This window comes from Falco cherrug, chromosome 10 (assembly GCF_023634085.1).
Source record: "Falco cherrug isolate bFalChe1 chromosome 10, bFalChe1.pri, whole genome shotgun sequence".
In the NCBI taxonomy this organism is placed as follows: domain Eukaryota; kingdom Metazoa; phylum Chordata; class Aves; order Falconiformes; family Falconidae; genus Falco; species Falco cherrug.
Window position 1 is genome coordinate 17,209,016 of NC_073706.1, and position 22,939 is coordinate 17,231,954.

Below are 22,939 nucleotides of genomic sequence, written 5' to 3' on the forward strand. Positions count from 1 at the left end.
TCTTTAATGCCCTTACATTTTACAATAAAAGGTTTCATTACCTCTTTTATCATTAAGACAATGTTGCTAGTGTTATTATAAGGAAAAAAGTGTATGCCTAGTCTCTCTCGAGTGATTTTTTTTTTTCTCTTTATCTAGATTAGTTGAATTGAATATATTCATACTAAGAACTTCATCCACCGAGATGTGAAGCCAGACTTCTTAATGGGCCATGGGAAGAAAGGCAATCTTGTCTACGTAATAGACTCTGGATTAGCAAAGAAGCATCGAGACGCTCGAACTCACCAACATATTCCATATCATGAAAATAAAAACTTAACAGGAACTGCCTGTTATGCATCCATCAACACGCATCTTGGAATCGGTGAGCTGGAGAAAGCAATAAATAGAAACTTTAAAAGTGTCAATGCACATAATTTTAGCACAAGTAGATGTTGCTTTAATGAGGCATAGAAGATGGTCCTTATTTATGGCACTTAGTGCAGTGTGCTTGGCCTCTTATCTCTTGATTGGGTGGGATTTGGTCAGATTGTAATTCTCAGGAATTAGCATATTTTTTTAATAGTTGCAAGGGTGATAGGCTTTTTCTTGTACTGGATGAGTTTATCATGGGCATAGTAACTCTCAACTGTCTCTTGTTTTTCAAAGGGTTTTTATGACAGTCTTGTTGCACAGTCTTTTGTTTTTCCAGTGCTCCTAATGAGTCCACTTTTTCATACTGTTGTAGAGCAATCTCACAGAGATGACTTGGAGTCCTTGGGCTAAAATACTGATGTATTTTAACCTGGGCTCCCTCCCCTGGCAGGGACTGAAAGCAGCAACAAAGAGGCAGAAATAGGAACGTATCAGTGAAAAGAAAATGTCTACACCCATGGAGGTTTTGTGTAAAGGATATTCTTGTAAGTTACTTTTCTGCGGCACTAGGCTTACATGTTCACATTTTAGTGGGATTTCTTTTTGCTTTGCACAGAATTTTACCAGTCTTTTTTACTTGTCTCTCTCTCTTTTTTTTTTCTTTTTTTTCTTTTTTTTTTTTCTTTTTTTTTTCTCTAAATTCCCCCAACCCTGCCCATGATCGGGCATGTCTGTAATGAAGACACTGTGCTTTCAAGACTGGGATCTTTCTGTTCATAGACCATTTCTAATTATCCTTTGTCTTAACTATTAGTAAGCAATCATTGAGGTGCCCTCAATTCAAAGGGTAGCTTAGTACATCTGATTTGCACTGTGTTGTGTGTGCATGTGTTGGTGTTGGCTGGATAACTCTCAACAGCAAATAGCATTTTGAGAAACTACCCATTTCTTCATATGTGTGGATACTGTTTCTTGAATTATTTGGATTGCATAGTCAGATGCACCTATTGCAGTTGTTTCACTTGAGAATTGTCATTCCAGGTTCACGTAGTTTGGCCTGTTGATGGTCAGCATCTGTGAGAGGTGTAAGAAACCCTCCTATATTCTAGCATCGTGCTTCAAACCTTTTCTGTTTCTCAGTTTGGTATTTATGCCACAGTAATAATGAGGTGTTTTTGAGCCCTGCAAAATGGTACTTAAATCAATTTTAAAACTTATTAATGTTAGCTGCCATCAGGCAATATTGTTGATCTTTCATAAAGAGTGCTGTCTCTATTCTGTCCATGCGTTTGGCTTCAGCAGCTAGGTATGACAATGAGAACTATGGTTTTTGTCATGGTTGTGTGAAAACTTACTGCCTTCGCTCTGTTTCAACTGTCCCTCCATAGGTGTTCCTTTACATTCATCAACTGTGGTTTTTCTCTGGGGTTAACAGGCAGGAAAGACTAATGAACTTTTCTTGTGCTCTTTGTTAGAATGTCTTTCTTAACATAAATTACTAATATATAATCTCAGCCAGAAAGACTTGAACTTAAAATCTCGTATTCTGATACTGCTGCTGTCTCTGGTGCACTGAATTCACAACAATATTCATTTTTTTGCTGTGTAACTAATATTTCACGAGCCATGTAAAAACAGGTGTTCAGACTAGTCTGAAAATCTGAAATTGTAACAGGACTTACATGGGAAATTGATAGTGGTCCCCTCGTTTTTGTGTGTTTTGTGAGGTAGCAGACATGAACCTTTATGTGACTTAACAGCAAAGAGATGCTAGTCCATGTCCTGCAAGGAATTGCGCTTAAGTACATTCAAAGGAAAGAAAGGTAAAAAACTCTTTTCTTTGTGCAATTGTAGTTTTAAGCCTGTCCTCCTCCACACACACGCACCCCCACCCTGCTGGTTAAAGAACTCTAATATTATAGATCCTCTCTGCTGTTGGCAAATGAGATCTTTGATTTCTGTGATAGACAAGAAATTTCCTTTTCAGGGTTGACTTGATAGATGGGCTACAGTGTTGCCTTCTGTAGATTTCTAGTATTAGCTCATTATTTTTTTTGTGATGTTTAGGATGTTTGCTGTTGGGCTTGGGGTTTTTTTGTGATTCAGAATTACAAAAAGCAAATGTGAAACTGAAGGGAAATAACTGGCTTTCTTTTATTACAGCTGAATTTGCCACATACTTGAATTTCGGCTGTTCTTTGCGTTTTGATGACAAACTGGACTATTCCTATCTAAGGCAATTATTCAAAAACCTCTTCCACCGACAAGGGCTCTCCTGTGACTATATGTTTGACTGGAACATTCTGAAATTTGTGAGTAGCTGATGTAGATCTCTAAATATTTTTTTCTGTTTTTTTTTTTTAATATTATATTGTCAGTTTTGAGCATCTTAACTGATACTGTAAGACTCTCTTACCTTTTTCCTCCTCTAAGCTCTGTTGTCTAGAAAAAAAATCATGAAATGAGGAAAAGCAGGAGATACAGGAGCTGTGAGAAGGATGTTGAGTGATAGCTAATTTGAAGTTACGGGGTTTTAAATGTGTAAGGCTTCTGAGATACTTTCTTCAGGGCAATCACCAGGCCAGGTTGCAAAATTACCGTTTTCTCCCACCTTGAACTTCAGTGCAGGTCATATGCAACTGTTGAGGAGGTGTCCAGCTGCCATAACATTATATGTGTACATTAGCATTTTGAAGACTATCCCAGCAGTTGCATGAACAAAATTTATGGCAGTTCCCTAGAAATTTTGTCAAAGTCATGCCCTAGCAAATTTCAATTCATGGGTTGTCCAGTTCTTTATTTTCAGTATTTTTATCCAAATACGTAGTTGCAAGCTCAGTAATCCCCCAAGTTATTCACTAGCATTGACCCGTAGGGTGCAAGCAGAGCGGCTGAAGATGCTGAACGTGAAAGGTGAGAATGCGAGGAAAGACTGAGACATACACGAAATCCAGCTGTGTGTGGATTACCCTCCACTGCTTCTGGCAGGCTGAGAGGAACACAAGATGTAGCTCCTCCTACTCCTCTTACCCCAGCTTCACATACTGGTAAGCAAGCAGATACCTGGATAGATGCACCTTGTAGACTACTCTAATTTTGCAGTTTGTTCCTGGTCATTGGAAATTCAAAATTAGAATTAGAATACCTGAGTGGTATTTGTCTCTGGTAAGGGTTTGGGGGTTTTGTTTGTTTTTTTCTCCCCTTTGCTTTTCAGTAGTTTGAAGGTAATTGGATATACTCATTACCTGCCGATTGCTACTTAGATTTCTGTGAATGTAAAACAAAGGCCTTGATTTCGCTTGTTTGACTCTGTGGAAGTTTTAATATGCCAACATTGAGAATACAATTTTTCCAGTGACCACGTTATAATCCCATTTCTCATGAGAATGTAATGTGTTTTTTCTCACAGCCAACACCTCTCCTTGGCCAGTATCTGGTAGGGAACGAGAAAGGAAATTAAGTATGAGATTGCATCGTGGTGCCCCAGTCAATATCTCATCATCTGACTTAACAGGTCGACAAGATACCTCTAGCATGTCAACTCTGCAGGTAAAAAAGATTTCTGTGTAATGGAAAATGAGGGTAATTTGATAAAGTTAATCTGCCGAAAGAACATACCAGCTAATTGATTTGATTTTGTACTGATTTTGCAGATGATGTTGACTTGTATAAATACTTGACGTTTTAACTGAATGTTTGTGATGTGGCTGTAGACTACTGTAAAGAAAAAAATAATTCACTTTGGCAGCAATAAGCATAAAAGGCTCAAAGTAATACAGAGTCATTGGTGTATGAGATGATGCAAAATCCTAGAGATACAGCATTTTAACCTACAGTTACGGTGTGTTTAGCTCCTCTGCTCATTGGATTTCTTGTATATGTTATCAATGAGGAAGCAAGAGTAAGTTAGAGGCAGTTGTGAGTCATGTTTCCAAATCAACAGAGCAGAGAATGTGGGTGCAGAATAGACAAGAAATAGTTGGTGAAGAACTGAAAACTGTAAAAGTGAAGAAATGCTGTAGTGCAGTACTGTAATTCAGAGCAGATAAGAAGCCACATACGTGGATGATGGATAGGCCACAGAAGGCTAATGTGAAGAGGATGGCAGTAGGACGAATGATGGTGTGATTCACAGCCATAGTCAGCACTGAAATTAGGCTCATTGATTACAGCGACTTAACAAAGAAATTTTAGGAATGTTTCTTTTTAAGACTGACAAACAATGTTTAAATACATTTTTAACTCTTTAAGCTATAGCTAAAACACCCATTTTTCAGGGTATTCATACAGACTAGTCTTAAGTAGTGTGTGGCCTGGCTCTGTACAGCTTGCCTTCAGCCTTACCTGCAGAATGGGGAGTCATCTGTACTGTAGGTATCAACATTACTGGGAGAGCAGTCTGTTCTGAGGACTGGTGCAGTCACCTAGGGGTTTTTCCATCACACTTCAATGCTGTGCTGGAGTTAACTGCATAATTTTTGCTGTGGACTCATTTTATTTCTCATTGATGGAGGATATTGACAAAAATTAAATCGGTTCCTTTTGGCTGCTTCATTTAATTGGCAGAATTAATTATTTGGGATAGTATGTGTTCTTACACATGACGTCTGACTGCTAGAGGGAGAGCACTTTTAGATGGAAGCCAGGTGGGTATCTGTAATGAAGGCTGAGGGTGAAATAGAGAAACAATTCTGCTGTAACAAAAGTTAAGTGGGATTTTTTGGGTTGGTTTTCAGCTGAATGAATTGTTTCACCATATAGTTGCATAAATGTTTGTCCTTCCACAATGGATGAACAGTTCAGGCGCAGAAATGACTGCACAGGAGTAGGGGGCAGGTGAGGTTTTCTGTCTTGGCTTTGGTGGCAGTTTTTGCCAGTTTAAATTGTTCACTGAAGTACAATTCTTGCCACCAGAAATTCTCACGTTGAAATATTTTATGGCTGAAGTTTGTAAATGGTATGAAAACAAAGAGAGTAGAACTTCTCATAGTTACGGATCTTGTAAATATGCATAAACACCTGATAGAAGGATGTAAAGAAGGTGCAGCCAGACTCTTCTCAGTGATATCCAATGAATGGATAATGGACAGCGGGCAGAAATTGAAATACAAGAAATTCCATTTAGAGATAAGAAAAAACTTTTTTTACTATGAGGGTGGGCAAGGACTGGAATAGTTTGCCCTAAGAGGTTGTGGACTCTCCCTCTTCTGAGTTACTCAGAACCCAATTAGACATTGTCCTGAGTGGCCTGCTCTAGTTGACTGTGCTTTGAGTGGTGGGATTGGACTAAATGATCTCCAGGAGCTCCTCCTGACCTCGGCTGTTCTGTGAGGCTGTGACACAGAGTTCCCCCCTGAACGTTTACTCAGTTGTAGAGATGGTTTCCTAGTAAAATCTGTATGCCCAGGATTTGTCTCTGGCATTCTGAGGAAATCACAGATACTTTGTATTTGTTGCCAGTCAGATAAATAATTAATGGTAGTAACAGAAATAAGTGCAGTGGTGTTAAACTTGGCTATGTTAGGAGAGAGTACGTGGGGTTTTTTGCTGTATTACTGACTCGGTGCTCAGTGTGCACATACACTTTTCTAAACGTTGTAAAGTATGAGTAATCCAGGTAGGTTTACAGATACGTTTTGGTTCTGCCTAACTTGTAAAACAGGAATACTCTGAGATTCTGTAGGACTGTGGGGTTTTTTAAGGAGTCTTTGAATATTCAGATGTATAATTTGTGGTACAGGCCAACAGTACAGTCTGGCTTAATGGTATATTTCCATACCTGCCCTTTTTAACACTGTGCTGCAAGTATGAGATCAGATCACTCTGTTGACTTCTTTACCAGCCCAACAGCAGCCTAGTCGGGATCTTCTCTGAGTTTATTAATCATTCATCATCTGTTGTCTTCGTTTAGTTCTCATCAAGGCAGCGAATCACTGCTGGTCTCCCCTCATGGTGACTGAATAACAGTGTGCGACTGTAGTACAATTTAAACAGCTTCCCATGGGCCTCGGATTTGGAAGGCAAGAGGAATTTACTTAGACTTTACCTTATAACACTTGCCCTTGAGCTTGTTAGAGAAAATTTGCTTTTCATTTTCCCAGTTCTTGCTTACTCCATAGCAGGCGAGATGGCTCAAATTGTTGCAAGTTTTCATAGCTTGTGCTCTTATTATCTTCATAATGTTAAAGTAATTCTTCCATAATCAAAATGCATCCTTAGATGTTAACCAGGTTACCATTTAAAGTCATGGTTTTCCCACTATCTTTATACCTTGTTCTTAGTCAGGAAAACCTCAGATATCCAGGTCACACGGCAAGGTTATTAAGGAGAATTTTGATTGGCTAAGTGTAAGACTATAGAAAATCATTCATACCACTTCTTACCAGGAGAACAGTAAAGAATAGCAGCTGTTTGTCCATACCCGTTCCAAGTGTGTTAGTTTCCTTTGTAAGTCTTAAGTAAAGGTTATTAAACCTTCATTTGCTAAGGCACAAATTGATCATCTGTTATTTCTCTGCTCTCCCACTGATTAACTGGACTGGGTTTTAAACCAGCCTTGGATGAGGGCTACGCTAGGGACAAGGCCTGGTTCTGCCACTTAGCTGCTTCAGCACTTTAAATTTCTTAGTTAAAAATACATTTTCTTTAACATTAACCTTAAATTTAGTAAAGCATACCTAAATATTATGTAGTAGTATGTGGAAGCTTTTCCTGATCATAGTTACATTAAAATAGTTAATAGCTTAATTTCTATGGTAGGTTGCATTCTGTGCTGGGATGTCATCTCATTAATTTCCATTGGATGGCGATAGAGGATTGAATTTTTTATTTTTTTATTATTATTCTTATTTACTGTTTCCTTCCTTTTAACATGGGCCGAGTTTTCCAGCGTCATGTTTCATATCTGCATGCAAGTCGAGGACCATGTTAACAGCGTGAAACTTTGCATGTGGGGTTTTATGTACCACAGTTTTTTTATAGTATCTGTGTGCAGTACCTCTGGGTGCTCTCTGAGACAACTCGACCGGCAGCTACCGATTACATTCAGAAAGCTGTTACTAGTTGCTGTATCTTGAAAGACTCCATGTGTTGTACAGGTGTTCTTCTTCAAATGGCAGGAATCATGGCTTTGACAAAGCATAGGAATTATTAAGCTGCATTCTTCCTGACATTATCTTTTAATGTAATCACAGGATCAAAACCCATACTGGTTGAATTCTTAAGTGTACTTTCAACTTGTTTGAATGTTGTAAGCTGTAGAAAGTAAGTCTCATACAGTGGTTTAAGAATGGGTATATTTTCCTAAAAGTTTTTATTTGCTTGATCATAACTACCATAAAGTATTTGATTAAAGAAGCAAGGTTAATAATTGATCTTCACACATATTTCATACTTTCTAATTAAAATCTCTTTTTTCTGTGTCTGATGTCTTTAATACTCACTTCTGTCCACCTAGTATACTTCCCAATCTCAACAAAGAGGATCCTGATAACATTTTGTCCCCTCAGCAGTGTCTGACTTATTACCTGCCCCAGCCTTAGTTATCGAAGAAGCCACCTTTTCAAGGCTTGTAAGAGGGTAGTGCAGTGGTGCCTAGACAGAGAGCCTTAGAGGGCTTTTGTTATCCAGCAGACTTGTTCCTGTCCTTCAGGATTTGTAAGTGAAACAGCCTGGTTTTAAGGGGCCTCTTCTAATAAGAACCCATGTTTTTGAAAATTTTAGACATGCAGTTCCTTGGCTGACTTATTCTGAACTCCAAAGCTTGCAGGCCTTTGGTATTTGTTTTGGTTCTTGGAAAAACAAAGGTCCTGTTTGAGTTTTCGGGAGGCATGTCTTGCCCTTTGGTGGGTTTCAGCTGTCACCAGCTCTCATCTCCTCTTTTACGAGTCCCTCTGCAGCCTTCTGCACTTAAGAACATAAAACTCCATGAGTTTGTGGCCCAGCTGTACTGTGGCTGCGCATTCAACACACAGGTGGCACAGACACTGGCAGAATTGTAAAGTCGTGAGAAAGACAGAAATTCCTTGGAGATTTCTAGTAAGCCAGTGGTTAATGTGTGTGCATTGTCAGCATCGTTTTCCTGGAGGACTGAGTGTCAGTTTTCCGCTTGGGAGATTCCCACTCTGATCTAGTTCCACAGCAATGTATAACTGTGTTCCCTGCCTATCTTGGGACAGGATTACGCGTTACGTGCTGTTGTCTGCTATTTACAATGTCATTTGTGTAACAGGTCCTGTATCAGTTGCAATTTTAAAGAAAGTTTTAACAAAGCCTTTGTGCAAGTAACATCTGATCAGCACTCCAGAAAGGCTTTCAGGTGGCTGGTTCTTTCTGTGGAGGGTGTTCTTCAGATGACAAATGCTACTCTGCTTCTTGATCTTACTTTGCAGCTCAACAGGCTCTATGCATTCTTTCAGGTGAGCTTCGGGTGCAGGATGTGCAGATTCTGACACAAAATCATTTCATTCATGTGTAGAACAGTTTCTGTGCGTCGAGCAGAAGTACAAGATAGTGTTTCTAGACGTGCCTCGTCACTTTGAATCCTCCTTTGTCTTAGAACTGGGGAAAGAAGAAGAAAAGGTGTTTGATCAAAATGCTTTGGATGCCAATCGCTGTGAAAGCTCTTAGGGGCAGAGTCAGAGGACATTCAGTAACCTTTACATCTTCTTAGTGCTTGAATCGGTACAGTTAATGTGGCATACATGTTGGGTTTTTTTTCAGGGGGGAGGACATTGGTGAGATTTTGTTAGAGATGTTTAGAACTATCAGGAACGAAAAGTGTTTTCTGAAGGTGCTGCCACATAGGTGTAGGAGAACATGGAGGAGAATGTGTCTGGGCAGTCTCTCAGCCTCATTTGTTCTACAAAACTTTGCTGCCCTGTTGTAAAACAACCTCAGGTACGGTGTTTGGTCCAGGACCTGAATCAGTATCTCTGGAAGGGATATTTTGGAGAAAAGCTCTTGAGAATTTCAAGGCAACTCAGAACTTTCAGAGTAAAATTTCAGTTGTGAAGGACTTTGACTTCCTCAAGTATATATAAATACACAGTGGTTGGAATGATAGTGGTAGTTTACAGAATCATAGAATGGTTTGTGTTGGAAGGGACCTTTAAAGGCCCCCTAGTCCAGCCCCCCTGCAGGAAGCAGGGGCATCTTCAACTAGGTCAGGTTGCTTACAGCCCTGTCCAACCTGACCTTGAATGTTCCCTGGTACAGGGCATCTGCCACCTCTCTGGGCAACCTCTCCCAGTGTTTCACCACCCTCGTCATAAAAAATATCTTTTATCTCGTCTGAATCTACCCTCTCTTTAAGTTTAAAACCACTCAGCCTTGTCCTATTGCTACAGGCTGCACTAAAACATCTGTCCCCATCTTTCTTATAAGCCCCCTTTAAGTACTGAAAGGCCACAATAAAGTCTCCCCAGAGCCTCTTCTCCGGCCTGAACAACCCCAATTCTCTCAGCCTGTCTTAGGAGAGGTGCTCCAGCCCTCTGATCATTTTTGTGGCTCTCCTCTGGACCTGCTTTGCCAAGGACTGCGGAGCCTGACGCAGTACTCCAGGTGGGTCTCACGAGATCAGAGGGGCAGAATCGCTTCCCTCGACCTGCTGGTCATGCTTCCGTTGGATGCAGCCCAGGATATGGTCAGCTTTCTGCCCTGCGAGCACAGGTTGCGGAGGCGTGCCCATTTTTTGACCCACCGGTACCCCCGAGTCCCGCTCTGCGGGCCCGCTGTGACTGCCTTCATCCCCCATCCTGCACTGGCGCGTGCGCAGTAGCGGTACTACCCCCCCCCCCCCTGCCCCCGCAGCGCATGCGCGGAACGGCCCTGACGCTGGCGCGGAGGGGGCTCGACCCGCGCATGCGCAGAAGCGGCCCGGCGCCGAGGCGTGCGGCTTCGGGGCCCGCAAGGGCAGAGCCGTGGCGATGCCGAGCGAGGGGGAATTGAAGCCGTGGAGGGGCGCAGCCGCCCCGCACCCCGCGGTCTCCAGGTTGGGGGGGGCTTCTCGCTAGGGGCGGGGCTGTTGCAGCAGCGAGCACCCGCGGGCTGCGTTTGTCGCGGGGCTGCAGCGGCGCAGCAGTTCCGTACTCCCGTGCCGAGCGCGCGCTGGCAACGTGCTCGGGGGACGGCAGCGGTGGCTCCTTACCGGGAGGCTGCAGCGGGCGCCGCGGCACCACCCCGCAAGCAGCGAGGGATCGCGGTGCCGTTAACAACGGCCGGCAGCGCCGAGGGGGGAGGCGCCACCGCGTATGCGCGGCGCCAAGGGCTGCAGCGCCGACACTTGGCCGCCAGGTGGCAGCAGCGCCCCACCGACCCTGTGCTGAGCACGGGCCGGGATCTCGGCCCAGTTCACACGGCCCGGCCACGGGAGCTGCTCGCTGCGGCTGCGGGGTCCGCTTCGCTCTGCCCTTTGCCCGCTCGCAGCCCAGCCACCATTACCCGCTGCCTCCGTACCAAAAAGCACCCGCGTGGCTGGAGCGGTTAAATCCTTTGCATCTGACAGCTTTAACAGTCGGGTGCTTCTTTCTGTCCCTGCCCCCACCCCATTACCGAGGGAGAGCCAGCAGCGTGGGGAGCCCATGGCACAAGGTGCAGGGGCGGGCGGGTGGATGGTGAGGTCCTACGGATAAGCCCCAGCGATTGCTGTTGTTAAAGGAAAAATTTACATAGATGTGGGTAGCACTGGGTTTGCTTTAGTCACAACACAGAGCTGGGCCACCACCTCAGTGAGTGGCAGAGAATCAAGCGATAGAGCACAGCTTATATACGCTTATCAAATCATTAGTCAACGTCTGAAGTTTTTAGGAATTTCCTTTGGCCCTGTCAGTTCTGCAAATCCATCACCTGACTCTGTCCCAGGTGATTGATCGGTTCGGTTCCAGTCTCTGCCTCAGTTTCAGGCTCCTCCTTGGATCTTGATCGTCTTTCTGCCTGCTTTAACTCACACACTCCTTCAAGCGCACTTAGTCTTTGAACAAGCAATTCCTATTCACGTATACCAATTTTTCTAAAAACACCTGCATTTCTGAGAGCACCTCTGTGCACAAATTGATCATCTGTTGTTTCTCTGTTCTCCCACTGATTAACTGGACTGGGTTTTAAACCAGCCTTGGATTAGAGCTGCGCTAGGGACGAGGCCTGGTTCTGCCACTTAGCTGCTTCAGCACTTCACATTTCTTAATTCAAAACACATTTTCTTTAACAAGCAATAACACAACAATGGAGAACAATTAACAACGGTTTGGTCACTGCTGATGAAAATTACAGTTTCTAGTGTATATAGCTATATGTAACATTTATGAAACCTGGATCTGCAGGAAGAAAAATGTTCTGTTTCATGCCCACAGATGAGCTTCCTGAGATGAGCATCCACGTTTCAACAAGCCTTTAAATCAAAGGTTGTAAACGAGTGTCAGTCTGCACAACCAGCTGGGAATCTTCTGTTGTTCTAGGCCCGTATATTTGTCCCATTCAATACCTTGCCTGTGTCATTTGCCTTTTTGTCTGTCCTGTGCTCTCCTGCTAAAGATTTCATAGGCTTCAGTCTCCTGCTACTGCGCCAGCTCCCGCATCTAATGCTCCTTATCTCTTATCTGCTCAGAAAAGCCCAAGAGTTTCAGAGAGTTGCGCCCCCTTCAGGAGGAAGGGAAGAGAAACAATTTGTCGGATGAAGTGCTGATCCATTTCACCTATGCAAACAGGAAAGGAGCGAAGAAACAATGAGAATGTAGGTGAGATGCAAAAAACAGGATTTCTGGATAATATTACTGTATTCTGGTGTTTCACACACACACCTTTTTTTTTTTTTTCATATCACTATTCTGTTAACTCCTTTTTTTGTTAGATCTAGAAGTAGCCTGCTACTAAGCTACTCAACTGACCTGAATATCACCTACACGTGGACTTCAGAATTGCCTTTGGCCAGGATTAAATGCTGCCAAGCAGGAATGCCTGAACAGGTCAAGCTTTAACGTTCAGATCTGTAACAGTGGGGTTCCAGTACGCCCTTTTTCTTATGCCCCACAGACAAAAAAGCACTACCATTCTACAACCACACACTTTGCCCATCTGAGAGGTGAACAAAACATCATGGCTATTGGAAAAGGGCAGCATAAAGATAAAAGAGCCTAGGTGATACCAATTTAAGCTATCTACATTTAGGTTAAAAGAAAACTTCAGGCTAGAAAAAAAAAATATTTCACACGTGCATAATAGAATGAGCTTAACTGGAGAATTCTTTAGGGGAACCGATGAACTGAAAACCATTTAAGGAGTGGTCACAATGCTTGCTGCTAAAGGGATGCTTTCAAGAAAAAAAGTTGCTTTCCCAAGTTTTTCCCCCAACGAGTTTAAAATTCAATGGAAATAAGTTTTCAATCAGAGTGAACATTAGTCACTGGGTATGCCTTTCATTTTCATGAAGTCATCACAACAATACATGTAATAGTTATAAATTTCATGCATTTGCAAAACCATTTTGACCCTGCTGAGGACACAGTTAACATTCTGGATTCGGGTGCAAATTTAGTGGTGCTGGGTTTGCGTTTCTTTTGGACGCTGTATTCTTCCAGAAGACATTAATTCTTCTCTTCTATCTCCAGCAATGTGCTGCTGAAAGAGTACAGTAACCGAGTCAAAAACAGCACGAGTTTTTCCTCAGCTTCTGTTTTGGATGGATGGTTTTGAATCACTAAGAGTTCTACTGTACTACCTGTAAGTAGATGTCCTAGGTTTTCTAGCACAGATCTATACAGTTCTTTAAGTATTTTCCCATGCAAGGGAACAACAAGAAGAATGATTTTTAGGGTGTTTGCTCTATGACTATAGTAACGGTCTTTTTGGAGGGGAGACTCGCTATTTGGTCAGTCCAGTCTGCTCCATGGTCCTTGTGCTCACCAAATAGAAAAGGAAGTAGCAGGACTACAGGGCTGGAACAGGGGAAACAGGAGACTTTCCCTTCAGCTTTTATATCAGACAACTAGTTTGCTGTTGCTGGAGCTCAGACACAAGAGCAGGATGTCAGACATGCTTTTCCCCTGGATTATGGGACGCTAACCTACACACGGTAGTATACTATGAGTCCACTGCTTGCTTCAGGAGAACAACTTCATAGTTGTTAGCAAACCAAAACCAAGCTTACTCAGCTTCAACAAGAATGTTGGGCTGTTGTATTAGAGATAGGGGTTCCCAAGCAGCAGTGGCCTTCAGTGCCACAGTGAAAAAGGACAGGAGAAACTGAAAGGAAGGGGGTGCTCAGCAGCCTTTCCCTGACCTGCTATAGGCTCGAGACTCACAGTTTTACTAAAAAAGGACAGAATCCCTGGGGATTTAAAAAGCAGCACACAGAATAGAGATTTGAACCCAATCTCCTTCCCAGATCAAAAAAAAAAAAAAAAAATCTGTCTTGGGCACAATAAGAATATGTTAGGGGCAAGGGGTAGAGGGGCAGAATGTCTTACTCTCTTCCCCCCCTCTCCCAGCAGACAGCAGCATCGTTCTCACTACAGATGTGGCAAGGTTTTGGTAGCTGGGCAGCTACAAGGCTAACTTCTGTGAGAATCTGCTAGAAGCTTCCCCCATGTCCAACAGAGCCAGTGCCGGCCAGCTCCAAAACAAACCCACTGCTGGCCAAGGCTAAGTTCATTAGCAAAAGTGGCAGCACCTCTGTGACAACATAGTTAAGAAGGGGGAAAAGTTATTGCACAAAAGCAACTGTGCCAGACAGGGGAGCGAGAATATATGAAAGAGCCCTGCAGACACCAAGGTCAGTGAAGAAGGGTGGGAGGAGGTGCTCTAGGTGCCACAGCAGAGATTCACCTGCAGCCCGTGGTGAAGCCCATGGTGAGGCAGGCAGTGGCCCTCAGCTCATGAGGTCCATGATGGAGCAGACGTGCACCTGCAGCCTGGGGAGGACCCCACGCTGGGGCAGGTGGATGTCTGAAGGAGGCTGTGACCCCATGGGCAACCCACACTGGAGCAGGCTCGTAGCAGGACCTGTGGAGAGAGGAGCCCAGGCTGGAGCCGGTTTGGTGGCAGAACTTGTGACCCCACAGGGGACCCACGCTGGAGCCGTCTGTTCCTGGTGGACTGCACCCTGTGGAAGGCACCCACACTGGAGCTAGGGAAGAGCATGAGGAGCCCTCTCCCTGAGGAAGAAGCAGCAGCAGAAGCATGGGATGAACTGACCACAACTGCCACCTCCCACGTCCTGTGCTGCTGCATGGGGAGAGGAGAGAAATCAGGAGTAAAGTTACACCCGACAGAAGGGGGGATGGCATTCTTAAGATTTGGGTTTTTGAGTGGTAGTAAGCTGAACTAGCTTCCCTGAGTTTGTTTTACCCATGAGAGTAACTGCTGAGTGATCTGCCTCTCCTTACCTCAACCCACGAGCTTTTCATTGTTATTTTCTCTCCCCTGCCCCGCTGAGGAGGGGGAGTGACAAGAGCGGCTTTGCTGGGCACCTGGTGTCCAGCCAGGGTCCCCCCACCAGAAAAAACACCCCACAGCAGCACGGAGAGGAGAGGGGCCAGAGCAGGGGCCTGGGACACGCCAGCGGGGAGACAGGCCCCGAGGACCCGGCGCTCACCGCAGCTCCCGCTCTGGGCGCTGCAGCGAGGTGCCTCTTTCTCCCGCTCCTCCCCCCTTTCTCCTCCGTGACGCCGGTGCCTGGCTGTCCCCCACCGGGGTCTCACAGCTCTCGGGGGACGAGGCCGCCTGGCTGCCGGGCCCCGCTCCGGCCCCGCGGGGCGCTGGGGCCCGGCAGAGGGAGCCTTCCTCACCCGGACGGCCTTCGATTTCTCCTTCCTCACCCACCTTCCTCCGGCCTGTCCGGCTCCACCCCAGGCAGCCCCTCCGGCAGCCGGGCAGGCCCCACGCAGCCCTTCTCGCCCCGCGCCGGGACAGCCCGCACAGGCCCGAGGCGGGGGCAGCCCGCGGCGTCCCCGGGGCGCGGACGGGCAGCGGCACGGCCCCGGGGGAGGGAGAGCAGCAGCGGCCGCTGCCGGCGTAGCTCAGCTCGGCCCGGCCGGGGCTCTCCCGCCGCGGGGGGCTCTAGGGGCGTGTTTGGGGCCCGACTGCCGCCACCGCGGCCGGGGGTGCGGGCCCAGCCGCATGGGAGGAGCCGGGGCTGGGGGCAGCTGCGCGGGGCGAGCGGGACCGGGGCAGGCTCAGGGGGGACCTGGGGGTACCGCCTCCTCCCGCTCCCTCCCCTCAGCTCTCGGGACCCGTGGACCCCGCTCGCCGCCTGCGGGCCGGGACCTGCCGCAACGGCGGCTGGAGCCTCCCGCGCCGCACCCCCGCCGCCCCCGCACCGCCCGTGTGCCGGCGGGGCCAGAGCTGCCGCCACCGCATCCCCGCACGGGGCCCCTGGGGCGGCGGCCCTGCAGCGCCCTTACGGGCGGGCTGCAGTGCGTAGTAAGCCCGTACTCCTGGAGGTGTCTTGTGACCAGTGCGACCTCCAGCCCAGGGAGCTCTTGGAGCTGCCAGGGCACTGCCCCCTCAAGGACCACCACCTTCGCCCTTCACGGCCTGCCCGCAGCCCCGCAGGGCTTGGATGCTGGTGGTCCCCTGTGGAGGGACTGCAGAGGTCAGGTGGTAGAACCTGCCATCCACCGTTCTGGCCCGCGCCTCGCAGCAGCCCAAATAGCCCTGTGGGATTTCTGGGGCTGCTGCCACAGAGCCTCCATGGGATACCCACATGTGAGCTTGACAGCCCTCAGGACTCAGGTTTGTAGCAGGGAACCCTGTGATGAGGCCTGGGGAGAGCACAGTGGACACTTGCCCTGCTGAGGCCTTCACCATCCCCCAGGGTGCCCTCAGGGCTGCACCTGTGGCAGCCATGCCCCTCTCATTGCCCCAGCTGGATGTGCTGGCAGGGTGCTGGCCTGCCAGGGGTGCCCGGCCACTCTCCTCCCCAGGCACTGGGCCACAGAAGGGGACAGGCACCAGGTAGGGGCATGGTGTCATGGAGGCTGCCGGGCAAGCAAGGGATGTCCCAAGTGACTGCAGTGTGTCCCGGTCGAGCTGGTGCTTTAGTTTCAAGAAGTGGGGATGGACACAGTGTGACCAAGGCACCCAGCGCGAGTTTGGGCAGTGACTGATGCAGCACCTCCATGGACTGCTGTACTGCTACGGGGAGTCTTTGCAGCTTAATCTCCAGGTTAAACCACTGGTCTGCATCAGGTGGGGCAGGGAACAGAAATAACCAAAGTTGGCTTTGGGTGTATGGAGCTCAAGTGAGATATGCTTACTCTTCCCATCTGGCCTTGCCATCCCTGAGTGTGTGGTGGCCATCACCAGTCCCAGGAGCACGGTGAAACTATCCCTCAGGGGCCTCCTGGCCTCCTTGTTGCTTTTGCAGCTCTCTGCTGGGAAGACCCTGTGTCAAGGTGGTCTGCAGAGCTCTAAAAATTTCAGATCACTTGTAGAAAAACAGGTTGTGGCTGCCTTTCAGGAGAAAGGCTGCTTCTGCATGCTTTTGGGTCTCTCTGGGAAGCAGGTCATGACACTGGATCAAATCACCGCCTTAATGCAGAGAGGTTAATTAAAACACATGGCCAAGACCACACTTACAACCACTCAAGTCTTACCTGCATCTGCATGGCCCAAATTCCCACTTTGTATCCTTCATTTACCAGCACATGTGCCAGGCTCAGCGCTTGCAATACTGCTTAGTTCCACTTTCTTCACAGAAATCCACAAATTGGGCCACCTCCTCTACCAGCTGCTAATAGCCGCAGCTAGAAAAGGAAACACAACTGAAAAACCCCACGTGGTTCTTTTTGATGGCTTTTGAACTCACATTTCTCCGCTTCTCATCGTAACAAGATTCTCCAAGCTTTGCCTAAAAATAAACCATCAATGAGGACAAAAGGGTGGTTTCTTCTAAAAGTATCCCCTCCCCTATCAGGTTTCTGCATGGCCAAGAAAAGCTTAAATATCTCTATGTGTGGGTGTGTATATAATAGACGCTGTCTACTTACTTATTGTCATGATGTATACACAGTTTTTCATCAATCCTAAGCAATTTCCATGCTTTGGTGCTGAGCAGCAATCCAAGCCAGCAACAAACCGCTGGTTGACACAAGCCCTGGTGACTGCTGGGTACCTCATTCTTTTCCAGTTTCACGTCAGTCTTTGGTGATCCCCGCAAGCACTTAGGCTCATACTGCTCAGCGGTTACAGTCTGTGGTTTTTCTGTTCACTGAGTAACAATCCCTAATTCCCCCCACCGAGAACTTTGCTGCACACTGGTATATTTATTAGCAGCCCTTGGGCATTTTTCTAAGGCCACCCACTTTTTAGAACCAGAGCACTGAACGGTACTGCCTTCCCAGCCTAATTCACTCATGACTTCCCAGTGCTGGGAACGAGCAGCAGGACAAGGCTATACGACACACCACTGCAGGGAATCCCAGCCCACAGGAAGCCCCAGCACGATGGTGAAGCGCTGGCATGTGCTGGGGTGCCATGTCCTTGGGGTTGGGACCCAGGTGGCCAAGGGTCCCCCGCCAGACCCAGCAATGGGGCCAGAAGTCACACCTGGCATCCCAGCAGCCCAGAAGTGACTCCAAAACAGTTTTCTGTTGCCTCCATCTATCCCAGACCCTGCCAATTTGGGTTGCATCAGCACTGTGGCTTGCCACAACCAGCATGTCTCACCCCTCACTCCGGTCCCAAGCACTTAACGGCCCTGCCGGTTTCAGAGGGAGGTCTAAACTGCATTTCCCACTCCTGCTCCAGCACCTACAGCTCCACTGGTGGCCATCCTCCCTCACTTCCCCTTCCTCACCCTCTGGACAGTGGCAGCAGCCCTGCCCCGGGCTCTGCCTCCCTTCCCAGTGCCCACCAACCAGGAAGCATGGCTTGCTCTCCAACTTCAGCATCTAGTCATTCCCAGTGGCAGTCAGAAAGGAAACTTCTTTCTTTTCAACCCCCCAGCTGGGCGCAGCAGATGGGTTTTGACTTGCTCTGCCACATCTCTGTCACCATGAGACGGGATGGCTCACAGCAGTACACACAGCACGGAGAAGCCCTGGTTTCCATTTGGGAGCTTCTCCTTTATGGCGGAGAGGCAAGGCAGCTCCTTTCTGCCCCACGGGGCTTCTCTCTCCCTCCCCCAACCCATGGGCCACAGCCACTGCAGGCTGCAGCTTTCTGCTGGGGACCGCTGCTTAGGCTTTGAAGTTCAGTGGCAGTGACACCCATGGCTAGATTTTCGGTGAGGTGGCCTCACAGCCCAGCCTGAAATGCAGATGGCTCCAGGTGCGTGTGACGGCCAGCATGGGACTGACTCCCTGCTCCAGGGTTTTCCAGCTACTCCGAGGCCCAAGCCCCACACTGGGACCAGCAAGGCCATCCCCTATGGTGTTGCTGTCAGTTTCCTCCCTTCCTGGCGTTACCCCAGCAAAAGCACCCATGCATCTACAGTACCCCCCACTCCCCCCATCACAGATCTCACTTCAGCCTCATCCATGCCAGAACCATCCTGGGAAGAGGAACTAACCATCAAAAATAGGGGAAGTGAGCCTGTCCATATGGAAGGACAGCAGAAGCTTCTTTAACTGTTTGCTCCCCAAAACACACAGCAGCTGCCCTGTGCTGCTGAAACTGGGCCCCCACCACACGCCAGCATCCCTGGGCAGAGCCAGCTCAGTACCACTGGGACCAGCTTCCCACAGGTCAGCCATCCTGAGCAGGAGGTGCTTTTCTCAGCTGGAGGCACTGTGAGTCTTGGCCAAAGGACAGGGATGGGGTAGAGGAGGCTGCACAGGGCTCTAATGTAGATGTAGGAGAAGGGAGAGGTACATGCCATGGGCTGGCCCCCAAAGAGGGGAACCTCCAAACCCACCAGGGCCTGCCCCAGGGCCTCAGGCAGCCTCTTCACCAAGAGAGAAGGGGCACACACATTGCACTGCCCCCACACTGAAACCACACTGCACCACCTCCCCACTTCCCCTCCTTGCCTCTGCTGTGAAGGCAAGTCTGGAGTCAGCAGCAAAGCCCACATGACCAGGACCAGATTTCACCCCGTCATGTGAGCGGGACCCCAAGGTCATGGGGCTGGTGACACGTCCCTTGCGTGGCACGAAGGAGCCAGGGTCACCCAGGGGCAGGGGGGACTCATCTGGGACAGTCGCCCAAGCACTGGCCAAGGGGGGTTCACACAGTGAAATGAGGCAATGTGCTCCAGGTGTCTCTACTTTCTGCTCCCCACCCACTCGTCTCAGCTCCACTCAGCCATTTCTCACATTCACCAATTCTCACTTCTCCTTTCCCTTTTGTTAATTCAACCCCCAAGAGGAGGAACCACCCAGAAGCTGCACCCCCAGACAGCTCATTTCCCCAGCTCCTGCCTCACCACTCAGACATCTGGTGAGGTCCCTGCGCCGGTTCAGCCATGGGCTGGGCGCTGAGCAGGGTCCCGCTTGCCTGGGTGTTGGTGGCTTGGGTAAGAGGGGCTGAGCAGTCACAGGAGCTATCCTCCTCTGCAGGGTTTTCAGAGTGCAAGGCGGCCCTGAAGCTCCCAAGTCTGGAAGTTCTGCCGGGGGGGGGCTGGGATAACCTCAGGAATTTGGATATGGGCAGAGTCATCAACCTGGGCTACTCACTGTGCAAGACCACGGAAGACGGATCTTATATCATCCCAGATGAGGTCTTCACTATCCCTCGCAAGCAGAGCAACCTGGACATCAACTCCGAGATCATCGAGTCCTGGAAAGATTACCAAAGCATCACCTCTGCCTCCATCAACCTGGAGCTGTCCCTCTTCTCCTCCATCAATGGCAAGTTCTCCTACGACTTCCACCGGGCCAAGACCCACCAAGTGAAAGACCATGCTGTCACCACCCGAGTGCAAGTTAGGAACCTGGTTTACACTGCCAAGATCAGCCCAGGGGCAGTCCTGGACAAGGGCTTCAAGAAGCAGCTGCTGACCATCGCCAGCCACCTGGAAAACAACCAGACACGGATGGCTGATTTTCTGGCTGAGGTGCTGGTGCTTAACTATGGCACACACACCATCACCTCTGTGGATGCCGGAGCCTGCTTGGTGCAGGAGGATCAGATCAAGGCAACCTTCCTGAAGGACAGCTGGGCCACACGGAGTGCTGTCACCGCCTCGGCTGGCATGGCCTTCCACAGCATCATCAGTGTGAAAAACACAGAGTCCCTGGATGTCAGCTCTGGCTTCACCAAGCAGTATCTGGAGAACCGCACCAACTCCAGGGTAGAGAGCATTGGTGGCACCCCCTTTTACCCAGGCATTACCCTCAAGACCTGGCAGGAGGGGATCAGGAACCAGCTGGTGGCTCTCGACCGCTCAGGGCTGCCCCTGTACTTCTTCATCAATCCCAGCACCCTGCCAGAGCTGCCCACCCCCATGGTGAAGAAGCTGGCCAGGCACGTGGATATGGCTATCCGCCGCTACTACACCTTCAACACCTACCCAGGCTGCACCGATGCCACCTCGCCCAACTTCAACTTCCATGCCAATGCTGATGATGGCTCCTGCGAGGGTGCCATGAACAACTTCACCTTTGGGGGAGTCTTCCAGGAGTGTACCGGGCTGGCCGGCCCTGACACCAGCATGCTGTGCCGGGGGCTGGAGCAGAGGAACCCCCTCACTGGTGCTTTCTCCTGCCCCACCACCTACACTCCAGTGCTGCTGGGCGCGCAGGAGCGGGAGGAAGGCCATAGCCATCTGGAGTGCCACAACAAGTGCATCCTGGGCATCTTCTGTCACCGCGAGTGCCAGGACATCTTCTGGCTCTCCCGGGTGCAATTCAGCGCCTACTGGTGTGCCCCGAGCGGGCCAGTGGCCCCAAGCTCAGGATACCTATTTGGGGGGCTGTTCAGCACCCACAGCACCAACTCCATCACTGGTGCTCAGTCCTGCCCCTCAGGGTACTTCCCACTGAAGCTCTTCGATGAGCTCAGGGTGTGTGTGAGCCTGGATTATGAGCGAGGTGGCCAGTACGCAGTGCCCTTCGGGGGCTTCTTCAGCTGCCAGGCAGGGAACCCCTTGGCGGGGCAGCACCAGGGCACTGCTGAGGACCCCCATGCCAAGAGCTGCCCCCCAGGCTTCAGCCAGCACTTGGCACTCATCAGCGATAGCTGTCAGGTGGAGTACTGCGTCCAGGCTGGCATCTTCACAGGGGGCTCACTGCCACCTGCCCGTCTGCCACCCTTCACCCGGCCCCCTGCCAACCTGCCAGCCATCGACACTGTGCTGGTGAGCAGCAAGGACGGGGACAGGGCCTGGGTCAGGGATGGGCAGAGCCACATGTGGCGGCTGGCGCAGCCAGAAGAGATCCAGCACGCGGCAGAGATGGTGAGGGGCCAGGTGCTGACAGGGGGCAAGGTGGCTGGCATCACTGTGGCAGTCCTGGCAGGGCTGACCACCATCCTGGCGACGATCTGCTACAGCCACCGGAGGTACAAGGTGAGGGGGTACCGCGCAATGGGTGAAGGGGACAGCCTAGCTGCTGCAAGCCCCAACAACAGCACTGTGCTGACCGTGGGCGAGGCGTACCAGGAGCAGCCAGTGGGACTGACAGCGTAAGAGCCTCCCCCACTTTCCAGGTGATGCCTTGCGCCCCAAACCCAGGCAAAGCCCCCTGCCCACGCCCCTTTCCAGGGGCAAAGCTGCGCAGCACCCCCAGCCCCCTACCCCTGAAACCAAAGGTCTGTGTCACCACGAAGGCCCCAGCCTTGCCCCTCCATTGAGGGTACACACGCTCTTGCCCTCCACTAGATCCCCAGGCTCCAGCCTCCAGCACCTGGAAGGCTCTGTGGTCCTTCAGACGTCCCTCCCCAGCTGACTGAGAGGCTAACTCCCTGGGCCAACCCATTATCAGGACACACCGCAATACCCTTCTGCCGGCCCCTGCACCTCCACAGCTCCATCTCCTCCCTCCAGACCGTCCTGGGACGCTGCCCCTTCAGAGGTCAGCAAGTCACCCCTTCGCTGCAAGCCATGCCCCAGCTGCCTCTTCCCCCTCAAAACCAAACAAGGGGACCCAGGGCCCTTCAACAAACCGCTGGGAACATTGAGGTGCCCAAGGAGAAGGAGATCCTGAGCACAGCCATCTTCTTCCCCCTGGGCTGGCCCCAAAGAGCCAGGGGAAGCTGTACAACCTCCCCCGGCACACGGGAACACCAGCAGGGCTTAAGCGTGTCCACCATAGAGACAAACCATTGCTGTTTTGAAAAACACGGGGTCAGGATGCATGCTGGGGCCCAGCTCCTGGGAGAAAAACCCCAGCCCCCTAAGCCCAGAGAAGACCCCCCAGCTACTGCAGGCACCCAGCACCAGGACAGCCATCACCAGCAACGCTTCGCCTCACCTCGCGGGGAAGGAGGGAGCAGAGGGGTCCCACGGAGACACACATGGTTAGCCACTGACCTCTGCCTGCTGCAACTGGAGGGCCAGCCCCGTCTCCATGTATATCTATCAGCATAGATATACACACGCATGCAGAGAGGCACGGATCAATTTTATTTCAGCCAGCAACTAATTGCGTAGGCAAATGGCATTAAAAAAAGACAGGAAAAAAAAAAAAAAAGTCATATTGTGAAAAGACTG

General features: G+C 49.4%; 1 protein-coding gene, 1 long non-coding RNA gene and 1 pseudogene across 2 annotated transcripts; 2 read left to right on the top strand and 1 right to left on the bottom strand.

The window, feature by feature from the left end:
- LOC102058451 (casein kinase I-like) overlaps positions 1 to 9,062 on the top strand; it is a 30,820-nt pseudogene extending 21,758 nt beyond the window's left edge.
- A 1,966-nt stretch (positions 9,063 to 11,028) lies between these two features.
- LOC129736930 (uncharacterized) lies at positions 11,029 to 15,160 on the bottom strand. Its single transcript, XR_008734147.1, has 3 exons — positions 14,733 to 15,160; positions 14,173 to 14,349; positions 11,029 to 12,044 (listed from the first exon to the last, which is right to left on the bottom strand). It is a non-coding gene; the product is annotated as an uncharacterized LOC129736930 (long non-coding RNA).
- A 4,502-nt stretch (positions 15,161 to 19,662) lies between these two features.
- Positions 19,663 to 22,919, top strand: MPEG1 (macrophage expressed 1). The gene has a single exon (XM_005444943.3). The coding sequence runs from the start codon at positions 19,754 to 19,756 to the stop codon at positions 21,914 to 21,916; it is 2,163 nt and encodes a 720-aa protein (XP_005445000.2). The 5' UTR covers positions 19,663 to 19,753; the 3' UTR covers positions 21,917 to 22,919.
- The last annotated feature ends 20 nt before the right edge of the window (positions 22,920 to 22,939 follow it).